The 16,735-nt window shown below is 46.7% G+C and overlaps 1 protein-coding gene across 2 annotated transcripts in view; it reads left to right on the forward strand.

Moving 5' to 3' along the window:
* Positions 1-16,364, forward strand: part of NR6A1 (nuclear receptor subfamily 6 group A member 1) — a 226,687-nt gene extending 210,323 nt beyond the window's left edge. For both annotated transcript variants that reach the window (XM_083160991.1, XM_083160992.1), the window contains exons 9-11: positions 6,813-6,934; positions 9,668-9,820; positions 10,207-16,364. In XM_083160991.1, the coding sequence (XP_083017117.1) occupies positions 6,813-6,934; positions 9,668-9,820; positions 10,207-10,295 (364 nt within the window). In that variant the 3' untranslated portion in view covers positions 10,296-16,364. The remainder of the gene's footprint in view (positions 1-6,812; positions 6,935-9,667; positions 9,821-10,206) is intronic.
* The last annotated feature ends 371 nt before the right edge of the window (positions 16,365-16,735 follow it).

The following is a 16,735-nucleotide window of genomic DNA, read 5'->3' on the forward strand; positions in this document are numbered from 1 at the left end:
CCTGCATGCGTCACTGATGTGGGTGGGCTTGCCCGCCGATGTAACTGTTGGGGGTGTACCGGGCACCTATGGAGGTGCTGCGCTTCCCCAAGCTCCCTGTTGAACAGGAATAGATGCTGTGCTCATGAGCATGGTTATCTGTTCACGCTGCAGTGGGGACCCACGGACGTGGCTGTATTGGCAGCTAGTACAGCCTAGAACGCACAGTAGACCAAATGATCGACACCCCTTTGAGACTTTGGGCCATTGTCACCAGCTACCAGCTAGAACACAGGCTACAGTCACTCTCTGCCGGCTACACACACAGGGGTCCATAGCGTCTCGCAGCGAGAGTAAACCCGGGTACACATCGGGAAGTATATCGCGAGCTGGTCGCCAGGATTGTACACCCGATATGTAACGACGGTGTTCACATACATATCACGTCGGCTGTGATGGCTGGTATCTCTGAAGATATATTGGTACATCTGGCTGTGTGTATGGGAAGTCCACACTGGCTGCAGGGAATGCAAATTCGAATGTCCGTCCAGATGTGACATCAGGAGGACTCATCGAACTGCTGTAACTGTATGTCCTTACCTGAATCGGCCGCTCTGTCGGCACAATGGCGGCTCCGCTGAAACAGTCAAAAACCCCATGTCGACCTTTTGACTGTCGACCTAACGCCATGTCGACCTAATGGTGTTGACCCAATGCTTATGGACCAGCATGTAGACCAAATGACGATATCCCTTCTACTCTAGAGTCTAGAACCGGTTTTCCCGACACTCCTATTACTGTATATAAACTTGCTGCTCTTTCCTATAAATGTGCAGATTGTGGGTTTTCCTATGAGGCGTCCAATGATAGAGCAGCTGGAACCTACACTGCTGGATTAGCTGAGCAGAGATACTTCTCATATCCCATGTGATTTCTATGTCATTTGCAAAACGGGGATCAGTGATTGAATCATTGCAGTGTAAACAGAAATACTTCTATTTCTGAAATAAAATCCACATTTTTGCATGGAAATGAAGGGAAAGGGAGGGACAATATACACTGGCGTTTGGTATTAAAAGAATTCTCCGTAGTTTCGCAGATAAAGGTCGTTATGGGGGCAGCCCTCAGCGTGGGATACCTACACCTGGGAGCTGCAATCTACGCACCTGCTGTGTCTCAGAGAATGTGCAGCCTTGTTACCGGGATTTCAACACTTCGCTATTACTGTGCTGGCTGAGGAAGCCGTGATTTATTAAATACTGCACACTGTAATACGCACACGTTAGCTCCCTACACACAGGGAGATATGCTGAGGGGATACGGTCACTATGACTGGAGGTCGACATGGGTGAGGTCATTATTGCCTACCTGACCCTCTCCTTCAGGGAGAAAATGCTCTGTTCCTGGGCTTCCCTGGTAATGTAAGATTGCCAGCACCTGTGGTGACACCTTTCTTATCAGTTACCTAGCTCCTCACAGGTGCTGGCAATCATAGATTATCCATACCTCCCAGCATGCCCCTCTCCAGGAGGACACAATGCTCTGTTCCTGGGCTTCCCTGGTAATGTATGATTGTCAGCACCTGTGGTGACACCTTTCTTATCAGTTACCCTGCTCCCCACAGGTGCTGGCAATCATACATTATCCATACCTCCCAGCATGCCCCTCTCCAGGAGGACACAATGCTCTGCTCCTGGGCTTCCCTGGTAATGTATGATTGCCAGCACCTGTGGTGTCACCTTTCTTATCAGTTACCTAGCTCCCCACAGGTGATGGCAATCCTACATTATCCATACCTCCCAGCATGCCCCTCTCCAGGAGGACACAATGCTCTGTTCCCTGACTTCCCTGGTAATGTAGGATTGCCAGCACCTGTGGTGACACCTTTCTTATCATTTACCTAGCTCCCTACAGGTGCTGGCAATCCTACATTATCCATACCTCCCAGCATGCCCCTCTCCAGGAGGACACAATGCTCTGCTCCTGGGTTTCCCTGGTAATGTATGATTGCCAGCACCTGTGGTGACACCTTTCTTATCAGTTACCTAGCTCCCCACAGGTGCTGGCAATCATACATTATCCATACCTCCCAGCATGCCCCTCTCCAGGAGGACACAATGCTCTGTTCCTGGACTTCCCTGGTAATGTATGATTGCCAGCCCCTGTGGTGACACCTTTCTTATCAGTTACCTAGCTCCCCACAGGTGCTGGCAATCATACATTATCCATACCTCCCAGCATGCCCCTCTCCAGCAGGACACAATGCTCTGTTCCTGGGCTTCCCTGGTAATGTATGATTGCCAGCACCTGTGGTGACACCTTTCTTATCACTTACCTAGCTCCCCACAGGTGCTGGCAATCATACATTATCCATACCTCCCAGCATGCCCCTCTCCAGGAGGACACAATGCTCTGTTCCCTGACTTCCCTGGTAATGTAGGATTGCCAGCACCTGTGGTGACACCTTTCTTATCAGTTACCTCCTAGCTCCCCACAGGTGCTGGCAATCATACATTATCCATACCTCCCAGCATGCCCCTCTCCAGGAGGACACAATGCTCTGTTCCTGGGCTTCCCTGGTAATGTATGATTGCCATCACCTGTGGTGACACCTTTCTTATCAGTTACCTAGCTCCCCACAGGTGCTGACAATCCTACATTACCCATACCTCCCAGCATGCCCCTCTCCAGGAGGACACAATGCTCTGTTCCTGGGCTTCCCTGGTAATGTATGATTGCCGTCACCTGTGGTGACACCTTTCTTATCAGTTACCTAGCTCCCCACAGGTGCTGGCAATCCTACATTATCATACCTCCCAGCATGCCCCTCTCCAGGAGGACACAATGCTCTGTTCCTGGACTTCCCTGGTAATGTAGGATTGCCAGCACCTGTGGTGACACCTTTCTTATCAGTTACCTCCTAGCTCCCCACAGGTGCTGGCAATCATACATTATCCATACCTCCCAGCATGCCCCTCTCCAGGAGGACACAATGCTCTGTTCCTGGGCTTCCCTGGTAATGTATGATTGCCGTCACCTGTGGTGACACCTTTCTTATCAGTTACCTAGCTCCCCACATGTGCTGGCAATCCTACATTATCCATACCTCCCAGCATGCCCCTCTCCAGGAGGACACAATGCTCTGCTCCTGGTCTTCCCTGGTAATGTATGATTGCCATCACCTGTGGTGACACCTTTCTTATCAGTTACCTAGCTCCCCACAGGTGCTGGCAATCATACATTATCCATACCTCCCAGCATGCCCCTCTCCAGGAGGACACAATGCTCTGTTCCTGGGCTTCCCTGGTAATGTATGATTGCCAGCACCTGTGGTGACACCTTTCTTATCAGTTACCTAGCTCCCCACAGGTGCTGGCAATCCTACATTATCCATACCTCCCAGCATGCCCCTCTCCAGGAGGACACAATGCTCTGGTTCTGGGCTTCCCTAGTAATGTAAGATTGCTAGCACCTGTGGTGACACCTTTCTTATCAGTTACCTAGCTCACCACAGGTGCTGGCAATCCTACATTATCCATACCTCCCAGCATGCCCCTCTCCAGGAGGACACAATGCTCTGCTCCTGGGCTTCCCTGGTAATGTATGATTGCCAGCACCTGTGGTGACACCTTTCTTATCAGTTACCCAGCTCCCCACAGGTGCTGGCAATCATACATTATCCATACCTCCCAGCATGCCCCTCTCCAGGAGGACACAATGTTCTGCTCCTGGGCTTCCCTGGTAATGTATGATTGCCATCACCTGTGGTGACACCTTTCTTATCAGTTACCTAGCTCCCCACAGGTGCTGGCAATCATACATTATCCATACCTCCCAGCATGCCCCTCTCCAGGAGGACACAATGCTCTGTTCCTGGGCTTCCCTGGTAATGTATGATTGCCAGCACCTGTGGTGACACCTTTCTTATCAGTTACCCAGCTCCCCACAGGTGCTGGCAATCATACATTATCCATACCTCCCAGCATGCCCCTCTCCAGGAGGACACAATGCTCTGCTCCTGGGCATCCCTGGTAATGTATGATTGCCATCACCTGTGGTGACACCTTTCTTATCAGTTACCTAGCTCCCCACAGGTGCTGGCAATCATACATTATCCATACCTCCCAGCATGCCCCTCTCCAGGAGGACACAATGCTCTGTTCCTGGGCTTCCCTGGTAATGTAAGATTGCCAGCACCTGTGGTGACACCTTTCTTATCAGTTACCTAGCTCACCACAGGTGCTGGCAATCATACATTATCCATACCTCCCAGCATGCCCCTCTCCAAGAGGACACAATGCTCTGCTCCTGGGCTTCCCTGGTAATGTATGATTGCCATCACCTGTGGTGACACCTTTCTTATCAGTTACCTCCTAGCTCCCCACAGGTGCTGGCAATCATACATTATCCATACCTCCCAGCATGCCCCTCTCCAGGAGGACACAATGCTCTGTTCCTGGGCTTCCCTGGTAATGTAAGATTGCCAGCACCTGTGGTGACACCTTTCTTATCAGTTACCTAGCTCACCACAGGTGCTGGCAATCATACATTATCCATACCTCCCAGCATGCCCCTCTCCAAGAGGACACAATGCTCTGCTCCTGGGCTTCCCTGGTAATGTATGATTGCCATCACCTGTGGTGACACCTTTCTTATCAGTTACCTAGCTCCCCACAGGTGCTGGCAATCCCACATTATCCATACCTCCCAGCATGCCCTAGTGTGCCGGAAGAATGGCGAGCGCAGTGAGGATGAGACGAGCATCAAAAGCAAAACCTCCCGTCTCACAGGCGCCAACTTGCTCTACAGAGACTTTAAAACTAAAACTCGCAGGGCGCACAAAAGCGCAAGCACCCACGCGGTATTCGCCTAACTGCTATCATGTTTTCCTGTGGTCATAGAAACTTTAGGATTCTCTCTCATTCAGGAAAATCAAGGTCTACCCATTGTGCAAATTGTATAGAAAAACGTTCATTATGAATGATCATTTTCAGATAATAAGGCGAGAAAAGGTTTCTTCCAATAGGTGTCCGACATATCCGAATCCTGAATACAATTTTAAATTGTACGGCTGGTGTATATATACGTATATATTGTACCAGATTCCCCAATAGGTGAGCAGTTCAAGGGAACACTTGCTATCTGTCTAATTAGAAGGCTTGCATGTCAGCTGTCTCTGCGGAGCTGCCGCTGCTCTCAGTCTGCATTTCCCGAACACTGTGGTGTCTAGTTCATCTTCACTCCCACCTGAGGCCACATCGGGGTACATTCTCGCAGACCCTTTCATCCTCTAGCAGCTACACCCTGACCCACATTCCTTTACCCGTTCTTTATTAAAAAGATGATGTCGTGACCATTCCGATTTTTCAGAATTGACAAATTTGCACAATAAAATGCATTTTTCTTTGTATTAGATGCAGTAATCAACATCATGTCATACTTTAAAGGTCCGTGTTTCCCTATTGTACAATATTGCCTAGTGTGTACACTCCCTGTCGTTATTGATGCATACTCCCGTGAGTCGTTAATGACCCCCTCCCTCACCCAGCATGTCCGGACAAGGAAGGTCCGCATTACCGACGGACGTGCTGCAGTGGGAGCACGGCCATCGCTTCCCCCACTGCCCCCTGCTGTCGCTCACCTTGGAGCCGGCATCGGCTAGTTTGTATGGGGCTTAAAGTTGTCCATTAGTAATGGATTGGGGCAATTTGACAATTTTGTTGGACAGTTTGCAATGGATCAGACTTGCAGTTGCTAATGTATTCATGATATCAACATGTTCAGACAGGTGACAGATGACACAATATCGACAACACTGATATTTTAGCCTAACACCAACCCTGGCTCTAGTTGCAGGCTAGCCCCACCCTAATTGCGGGCCAGCCCCCCACCCTAATTGCGGGCCAGCCCCCCACTGTGATTGCGGGCAAGCCCCCCACTGTGATTGCGGGCCAGCCCCCCACAGTGATTGCGGGCCAGCCCCCCACCGTGATTGCGGGCCAGCCCCCCACCGTGATTGCGGGCCAGCCCCCCACCGTGATTGCGGGCCAGCTCCCCACCGTGATTGGGCGGCCCAGCCCTAACCCCGTTTGCGGCCCAGCCCTAACCCCGTTTGCGGCCCAGCCCCAACCCCGGTTGCGGCCCAGCCCCAACCCCGGTTGCGGCCCAGCCCCAACCCCGGTTGCGGCCCAGCCCCAACCCCGGTTGCGGCCCAGCCCCAACCCCGGTTGCGGCCCAGCCCCAACCCCGGTTGCGGCCCAGCCCCAACCCCGGTTGCGGCCCAGCCCCAACCCCGGTTGCGGCCCAGCCCCAACCCCGGTTGCGGCCCAGCCCCAACCCCGGTTGCGGCCCAGCCCCAACCCCGGTTGCGGCCCAACCCCGGTTGCGGCCCAGCCCCATCCCCGGTTGCGGCCCAGCCCCAACCCCGGTTGCGGCCCAGCCCCAACCCCGGTTGCGGCCCAGCCCCAACCCCGGTTGCGGCCCAGCCCCAACCCCGGTTGCGGCCCAGCCCCATCCCCGGTTGCGGCCCAGCCCCAACCCCGATTGCGGCCCAGCCCCAACCCCGTTTGCGGCCCAGCCCCAACCCCGATTGCGGCCCAGACCCAACCCCGATTGCGGCCCAGCCCTATCCCCGATTGCGGCCCAGCCCTATCCCCGTTTGCGGCCCAGCCCTATCCCTGATTGCACCTATGCCTGATTGCGGCCCAGCCCTATCCCTGATTGCGGCCCAGCCCTAACTGAAAATGTTAAAGGTCTGTTTACTCTTAAATGATTGTTTCCACTTTGTGCCTCATATAAATGTTGTTCTGAATATATTTTGCTCCGATGTTTAGATTCAGTGAGGACGGCATGGAGGTGATGGAGAGGCTAATCTACCTGTATCGGAAATTCAGCCAGCTCAAAGTGAGCAATGAAGAGTATGTGTGCATGAAAGCGATTAACTTCCTGAATCAAGGTGAGTCCTGCTTACCGCCTGCTCCTGGCACCGGCTCCTAGATTTAACACACACTCTGCTTGGGAAGGAGGGGTTAACAGTAGCTGGTGCTGCGGTAATAAATATTGAGGATTTGGGGGAGGATTCATGTGCAGGGAAGTAGTGACTTTTTATTTTATGAATCGCAATTTAATAGCTGTTTAATGCAGACACCAAGGACAGAACACGCGTCATTTACCATATGCAGTTACAGGCGACAGCAGTGACAGATTATTCCCACCAGAATAAGGATTGTGTGACCGATCACCAGCTGTTCCAGCTTTATCTGGTGATGCCGACCCTGCTAGAGGGATCTACTGATCACATGCACCTGTGGGGTACATTGAGCAAAGACTTGACCTCGCCAACTTACCAGGCATCTCCCGGGAGGCAGGATCGCATACGATATATGGAATGCGGCCCTTTTGCATACGATATAGCATATGTGATCTCAGTCATGGCTGCGGGATCTGATAGATCCTTGGTGCAGCAGGTCCAATGTGCAATCCCATGCGCACAGGACCGTGCACAGTGGCGTAACTATTAAATCTTCACCCCCCTGCCGAAAATGTTGGCATCGCACCCCCCCGGTAGGGTAAACAAACCCGCCCCCCGTGCAGCCGTTACCTCCGAGGCCGTTGCATCCTCTAGCAACCTTAAAAATGGTCTGCTGTATGGGGGAAGCCATTTTCCGAGTGTCCCTTCTCATAAGCAGCAGTAGCCGGGACCCGCGTAGACAGGAGCGGGCCCAAATCCTGCTAGTGGATGGGCACCTTTATACTATTAAATCAGGCATGTCCAAACTTTGGCCCTCCAGATGTTGTGAAACTACAAGTCCCATCATGCCTTGCCACAATTTGCTATTAGGAAATGCTAAAATGATTGCAAGGCATGCTGGGATGTGTAGTTTCACAACAGCTGGAGGGCCGCAGTTTGGACATGCCTGTATTATAGTATTCCATGGGGCAAACACCATTCTTAGTTTATCAATATCGCTTTTATTTTACATTGCCAAAAAAATTTATTTGAATAATCTAATGCAGGTCGATTCTCCCTTATCCGAGTATTCCAAAAAAAAATAATATTCTGAAAACCATGTTTTTTTGGTTTGTCCCCCCCGCCCCTTTTTTCATACTTACCTCATCCCCCATTGTCCACTGTGACCTTCAAGAGCTTCTTCAGCGGCATCTCCGATCCCAGGGGTGCATTACGCGAGTGCGCGGAAGCGCCGGTGATGTCACCAGCGTGCTCGCGCAATGCACCCCTGGGGCTGGAGATGCCGCTGAAGAGGATCCTGGATGCTGCCATGGACATCGGGGGGACCGTCAGGGCACCTTATCCAAAATGCTTGTGGTCCCGAGCATTTCGGGTAAGGGATACTCAACCTGTAACAGCGCACATTAACTAAACAAATTATAGGCCTACTACTTAGATCGCATTGTTTGGTCTCTGGGATTGGCTGCACTTATTATTGCCTTTTACTTCCTGTTGTGGGCAGTCTGTTTTATACTTATCATGTGACCGTTTTAAAATTGTTTGGAAGATATTAAGTCTTATTATGTATGTTCGGCACACGCGGTACACGATAGTACTGAATTTTGCATATTCCCTTGCACACCTCCATGAGTTGCGGGGGAACATTGGCAGTGATGGTGGTTGGGAAGTTCCGCTATTTTGAATGCCCGTCGAGTTGTAGACTAAAGTGGGCACCAGCCTATGATTACAAAGAAATAAAGGATTGTTCCAGATTAGATGGTTTGTTCCAGAGTACATGGATTGTTCCAGATTAGATGGTTTGTTCCAGAGTACATGGATTGTTCCAGATTAGATGGTTTGTTCCAGAGTACATGGATTGTTCCAGATTAGATGGTTTGTTCCAGAGTACATGGATTGTTCCAGATTAGATGGTTTGTTCCAGAGTAAATGTGACAAAATTACATTGATATACAGTGGCATATGTACAGAAGTGAGGGCTCATGTGCAGGCTTATTTAGTCAATGCTAGTAACCTGTACCAGTCTTCAGCACATTCGCAAGTCTCCGGGAAAATGGTGCAGTGGCCATTTTCCCAGTGATTTATTTGCCACAAATCTGGGTAAATACAGTATCTGCCATGCCATTTTCTCTGTGACTTTGCAGCACTGCTACCGCCAGAGCTGGACATCAAAAGGGGGAGTGTCAAGAAGAATGCTAGGCGTGCCAAAAAGAGGAGGAAAAACACTGGGAGGTCTCAAGTGTGTGTTTTTTTTTTGGGGGGGGGGGGGGGCGTCAGCAACAGAAATGCCTGTATTCATCGCAAGTCTCTGAGCCTGCAATGAGTGCACATGAATTCACAAGGCGGGATTTCACTAAAGCAGGGCGGCATCTTCCTGACCGCTGGTCCCCGCACATTCGCCGCCAGGCAATCAGGTCTGAATGACCCCCTAAGTGCGGATTGAACAACGCAAGATTGGGTCATAACTGTACACTTCAATAATTGCATTGGTTCAGAGGCGTAATAGGTAAGGGGCTACAGCTGACATCATATTCGATACTTTCTACAAGAACTCAACTGTTTGCCGTTACATTTTGGAATCCTCTAATTGTTCATCACACTTGACCTAATTCCTAGCGGTGATTTACTGAAAGTGACTGATGGATACATTTCCTCTATCTAGTGTTATGTCAGACCCTGTGTGTGAGGTCTATGCACAGACTCATTATTTCTCTCCAACAGATATCCAGGGTCTTAGCAGTGTTTCCCAGCTGGAACAGTTGAATAAGAGGTATTGGTACGTTTGCCAGGACTTTACGGAGTACCGGTATTCACACCAGCCCAACCGATTCCCAGACCTTATGATGTGCCTGCCGGAAGTCCGCTACATTGCCGGTAAGTGCCTGCGTCATCGGTGACTAACTAATAAGCCGCATTGGGTGTTGTACTGTATATTTCATCAGCATTAATGGAGGGAAACCCTAACGGAAATGTTGACGTTATGACAATGGGGACATTTCCAATATTGACATTATATCAGTATGGGTACACCACTAATATTATGGCAGCCTTAGTTCTAGCACTGTGCCGGATTTTCAGATTTTGCCGGATTATCAGTGGTACATATACTGGCATCCCAGCAGTGTACTCCCTTTTCACAGCCTTACTGAGCTCTCCCACAGCCTTTCATACTGATTTGAGTATAGCCCAAATCAGTATGAAATTAAACTTATACTGTACTTACACAGCATCTAAACTGAACTCACTTTTACTTTTTCCAGGAAAGCTGGTGAATGTACCCCTGGAGCAACTACCTCTGCTTTTTAAAGCATTTCTACACTCATGCAAAACTAGCGCTAGCAAGGAGTGAGTGTCAGAAGAAGAAAGGATTTGAAGTCAGCTGCAAAGATGGCGGCTTTGCATCGGTTGAAGAAAAAAATAGAAAAAAGACAATTTCTAATCCCTTCACGGGAGTGAAAAAAAGTTTGCTTTTTTTTAAAAAAACAAACAAAACTAATTTCTAATCTATTTATTTCCTGACAGAGTTGATTGTATTATCTTCAACACGGGTGCACAAACATAAATGCAGTTGTTGCATTTTGTTGCTGTTTACAGATTTAGAATTGAACGCCTTTATATGGAAGGGACCCTTTTCCGTTATTGAAGGGGTTGAAAATCGTTAGTGTTACCATTTTTTTGTACTTTTTAGATTTATCCTTTTCTCTTGTTGGGAGTGGGTTGTAGTGTCTGAGAAAAGAAAACTACCTCAATTAAATGTTTGTTGGGTTTTTTTATGTTGGTTTTTTTTTTTTTTTTAAATAGAGACTTTTGATTTTTGACTGTACAGAAGAACACCTTATTTTGGGGGGAAAAAATACTGAGATGAACACATGCGATTCCTCTATGTAGTTGTGTTTTGATGGACAATAATTGTTTTGCAGTGTCTGCCATTCGAAAAATGGCAGTGTCTGGCTTTAAGCATGAACTAGTTAAACAGTGTGTTTATTTCACACCAATTACACTGGTCCTATTCATTGGCATCTATCGGATCAATACCCAGATCTGCCGATGACTGGGCCAATATCTGACTAGGTGGATATGTTCGATTTGCCAAGATCTGAATTGGCAAGTTAGGGGATTTTCAACATTGATTCTGATTGGCAGTCAGCTGTTGTCCTGTAGATGTATGTGGCCCACATAAAGGATCAGACTGTGTGTAGCAATATATTTATGTGCACGTCTACTCTTGTTTTAGCCAAAACTAGTTATTTCCAGTTATTTGGGGTCATCAGCTAACTACATTAACTGCATTTTAAGCCTTGAAACTAATGTACATATAATGGTTCAAAGGGTCAACGGTGAACCCTAAGTGAAAAGGGTCGCGCTAGGCATAAACCAAAAGCGAGTGTTCTGCATCTACTTGCATCGCTCGCCACAACACAGCTTACCATCCACATGGACTACTTGTGTCGACAGTTGTCATGTCACCATATGGTGTCAATCTATCATTCGGAAACCCATGAAGATCTTCATTGGTTGACCCAATGCATTTAGATCTAATATGGGTTGACATCATCACCAAATCCCTCGCAGTATTATTATTTAACTTTCTAAGACCTCAGTATTGACCTCACTAAGCTAAGAGCCTCCTGAGGGTATAAAGAAAGGTTTCTTATATCTTGTTATGTGACTTCTGTGCAGCCAGGTCATGTCTCTGGTCAAGTACAACACTTCTTCTAAACAAGTCGCTGGGACTTGTGACGTTAAACAGGGTAAAAGAGAATGTTTGTCGCAAAACTCAGGTATTATGGAGATGTAGTTAAGTAGATGTAGAGACTTTAGGTCAATTTCCCTTTGCTTTTCTGATTTCTCTCTGAAGGACACACTAGTTAGCACTCGTCCCTGACTACAGACAAAAGACAACTCTCGCTGCATGATAGGGGGGGGTGTGACTATTCACTCTTATCTGGTCGACTGCATTGTGTTACTGGCCGGCCTGGCCATTTTTGTTCCAACCTGAGTTTGACATGTAAGCTCTTCTACGATCAAGGCCAAATCCACATAATGACCGCACATATACATAGTATAAATGTTAGCCTCATATGATACATTCACAAAATTGCACATGAAGAATACTAAGAAGGTGACTTTATACTTTACATGCTGGAATATAGCTACAGCAGTGCATGAATTGGGAACATCCGCAATCCTTTGAGCGGAACGTTGCAGGCCATGACCAGCGTCTAGGCTGGATTGGCAGTACAATGTTCGCTTGCTGGAGATCGTAAGACGCCTTCAGCTCATTGACTAAATGTAGCGTCTTTTGAATTGCCTTTTTTTATTTTATTTCTACATGAATTTTACTTTTTTTTTATGTGTGTATTTTTTTTTTATGTGTTGTTTTTTTATCTCTATGTTATGATTGAGTTGTGGTGGGGAAGGGAGGATTTTGTGTTGTTTTTATAGTTCATGATTTTCTTATGTTTTTTTTAACTGAGTTGTTGGCTTTTTTATTTGCCATAGTAGGGGGTTTTGTCAGGTTGATAAAGAGACAAGTTACAGCTCTAGAAAGCATTGATGAATAGTATTTCTCAGTTTGGGTTTTTCGCAGTTGGGGCAGCGATGTGTGTTGAAGTAGCTGCAGTATTGACTCTTCCGGCAGTATTCATTTTTTGTTATATGGAGTAATGTTGACTCTTTTTTTGTGTTGATACTCTGCGGAATAAAGTCCCACATTTCTTACAGACAGTGCCTGGCATGCTGGATTCAAGGTACCGATCCTTTCCCCCCCAGTATTGTCTCCATATTCCCACAGTTTATAGACTTGACAACACCATATAGTCTTAACTGTAAATTATTTTTCTAAAGATATATCTCCCTATCTATGCAAAACGCTGGCATATCTTCAACTCTGTTCCATGCACAGAATAACGTCACCCAATTGTCAGTCTGCTTTCCCGCTACCTGGGAAGTCTACACTGCATGTGACAACGCAGAGTTCCGTCACTCATATCTGAAATCAGTTTGAGTCAGTAGATTTGATTATAAAGACGGGGGGTGGGGGGGACCTCTCTGGGGATGACCACACTGCTTCCCCTGCTTTATTGTATGTCCTACCAAGTCAGTATTCAGTTTTGAGGACTCCTTAGCTGGATTCCAGCTGCTGCACAATGTTGTCCTCGGAGCTCCTGATAGGCACATCAATAGAAACATCCCTCCTTTCCCCATTTGTGACTACACCGGCCGAATAGCTTCTTTTTGTTTGTTTTTTGTGACGGTAATACGGGTATGCTTATCGGCGGCGTCTGTCACTAACATTCTCAGAAACCATTAAACAAAAACTTTGTACCAGGACTTTCTATGTAATGTTGTAATTGTGCCTAATATATCGTTCTAGAGCTGCAGAGAACAGATTTTTTATAATGCAACGTTTGCGAACCCTCAACTGCAAAGATCTATAACCACAATATATACCTCACTGGGTTTCTCTGGCCCAATCAACGGACATTGTCAGTACTCTACAAATTCATTGGATGGCAGGTGATAAATAAGAAAGAAGTATGCAGAAAATACAAATAACAATGCAAATGTATAAAGTATGTACATTGAAAAGCAAAGTAAGAATGCAACTCTGTTCTATCAGTGACATGTATGCCGTTGGTTACGGGAAGGGATGCAGAAGTCCTAGATGTCCATGTCTTTCCCACTAGGCAATGGAGTCCTCCTGCACCATGACTAATGGAGGCTGGTTGTTTTATATCCTTCCCAGGATGGGATAAAGGATAACTCCACCCAAATGTTAAGTTGATGGATGAAGCGGTGAAACGAGTTGTACCGATCATTTCATAAAATGTACTTGATAAATGCTGCCTGTAAGCAGATTGGTTGATATGTTCAACTTCTCCACTGGTCGACTCTTCCACTCTTTTTTTTCGCTGCTTCAGCTTCATCAAGTCCTACTTAACTTTGTGGTGGCAACCTGCTGATCTGAGGAGTCCTCCCAAAGGCTACAATAACCCACAATGCACTATTTCCATCCTGTTTTCAGCAAGCGTTTGCGCCATTGATGCTTCGGCCCGAAAAATGTCCCATTTGTGTCAACAGCACCATTGCTTGTTAGAACATGACAAGATGTTTTTGGATGGATATTTATTGTGCTGAGCTTCTAGTTGACCTGTTGTATAGCATTCTATATTTTGTAGAAACTTAGTGAATTTTACCCAAAATGTTGTGCAGTATGAAGGTTTCCAATGAAGGCAACATTTTCATTGGTATCAAATATGCAAGTTATGGATTTCAAATTCCTTAAAATGTGTTCTCATATCCATCACTTGGAATTTAGCTGCCATTTTACAAAATGAGAACAGATGTTTCCAGGTAAAGGTTTAGTTGTGCTGTCACTAGTTGGCCAACTAGAGAACAGAGATGTTGTGCCGCTGTAGGTTACACAACCGTTTGGAAACAAATACCTCTCAGAGCCATCTTTAATCAGAGCACAATGTTATAAATGTGTCCCGTGTTACAGAGGCGGTACTTGTGGGTGGTGAGCCTATGGCCAGAAATATAATTTGGGCCCCCCTCCTCCACCCTAACCCAAGTTCACAATGGGCAACACAGCAGTGGGTGACAGGGGGAGGCAGAGTGTGACAGGGGGAGGCAGAGTGTGACAGGGAAAAACAGTGGGTGACAGGGGCGGAAGTGGGCTCCTTAGTCCTCAACCTGCTGCACTACCTCTGCTTTGTCACGAGAACACAATACAGCAATTCTGTAAACACATTAAAAATCTCTCCACATATAGGGCCATATTCAATGCAGCCGGCGATGGGGGGCTGAAACGGGATCGACGAAAACAAGCGATCATCGTTAAACCCCTGCGCCTGCCGATCTCACCCTAAATCCTCGCTGTCAGAGGAAGGCGAGGATTCCCCCAAACAGCGAGGCTCGCGGCTAATGCAGGTAGACTGCAGCATTTAGCCGCAAGCCTCGCTGTTTTAGTGGCTGCACACGCCGTTTCCCCCTCTCTCCAAAAACCTAGCGAGGTGGAAACGGCATGTCCAGGGGGTCGGTTGAATACGGACGAGCTGTGACAGCGAGCAGTCAGCACTGCTCGCAAAAAGCATTTAATACACCCCTTGGAATCACCTTGGCGCTTATACAAGAGGCAAATTCTATTTGAGCTGCCGCTTCTAAAAATTGAAAGTGGGTGTTTGGCAATATTTCATTTAGAATATTTATTTTTACAGCGCTTGACAAAAACACAAATATAAAAGTTAAATTATATATATATATATATATATATATATATATATATATATATATATACACACACACACACTGGGGTGAGTGTTGTCCATATAATTTTGTTATGCTTCTTATTGGTGTTTTTTGGCTGCCACTGTAAAATATTCCTTTTTGTGTCACATTGGTATAATGACTTTGCACTGCTTTCATGACTAGTTATTACTGTCATGACGCTATTTCAACATCATGACTATGCATCAGTATCATGACCCTGCATTTATATCATGACTTTAAAATTACCATGTTGGTGAGCAAAGTATTACTGAAAAAAAAAGGAAATACAGCACATATATATTGGACTTATTGAGTGACAAGTGTAGCTGTTGCCCATAGCAACCAACCAAATTGGTAATTTATAAAATGTTAGCTAGAATCTTATTGGTAGTCATTGGTATCTTCTATTCCGTTTTGATAAATATCCCCCTAAATACGCTGCATACATGTTGCTTGACCAAGTTGCATTCTTGCTTTATTTTTCTTGCTTTATACCATTTTCCAAAATGTAACCAAAGTTCCGGATGTTGAACAAATTGCAAACTACCTCATGCGTAAGGATCAATAGATCTCTGTAGTGGATTTCTCCAAAGCAAACCTCATTTATTCAAGAAAACTACCTCTTTCTCTTTAATTGGGATAGCAGTCGCAGCTCGTGTGAAGCTACAGGGAATTGTTGAAGGAATTCCCCTAAGTTTTTAGAAGAGCGCCCAATGAGAGTGGCCTATCTCCTCTGTGTGTGTATAGTACTTATGACACAATGATACGGATTCACTATGAGTCCCCCAAAGTTATTTTTATCCAAATAACAGGAAGGCGCGACATTTCCTACAAACGACTAGTTTTCCTGTAATTTTGGCAGCTGCCTTTTACCAAATGACTAATAATATTAATGTGTATTTGTGTAAATAAAGTATTACAGGTCTGTGTCATTTCTGCGATATACCGAACGCCTGTTACAGTCCTCTCTGGTCCCTGCTCTCTCATTTCTTTTGTTACTTTTTTAATTATTTTTTTTATGTAGTAGAGCACAATTTCTGCTGCGACTCTTATGTATCTGTAACTCCACTACCTTTTTTGGAAATGTGACCAATGTATTTTAAAGAGCATGTCTAGCAAGTGTTAGAGATTTTTAAATCAATAAATGTGAATTCCTATATTAATCCACCTGTGTCATTACTTGTGTGAACCCATTAGCTTTCTCTCTTGGTTAATAGTGTGAAGGAGGCGGAGCTACAACCCAAACCTCCCCTCCCCCATGCGTGCGCTGTCACCGCCGCCGGTCCCGACCCCTGCCGCGGGGGCGGGGCAGGTGCATGCGCAGTGGCTTCTTCGGTACCGTGCATGTGCTGGCCCCAAGCCTCTATGGGCTGCTTCACCAGCAGTCCATCATAGCATATTCACATATGGTGGACACAAAGATGAGGAAGTACCGAAATTTCCAGATTTTCATTCCAACCAGACAGATTGGAAAGACCATCTTTTAGTGTGTATGGACCCTAAATCTACACTGGG

This window comes from Crinia signifera, chromosome 9, assembly GCF_055691185.1.
Source record: "Crinia signifera chromosome 9, ASM5569118v1, whole genome shotgun sequence".
Lineage (NCBI taxonomy): Eukaryota > Metazoa > Chordata > Amphibia > Anura > Myobatrachidae > Crinia > Crinia signifera.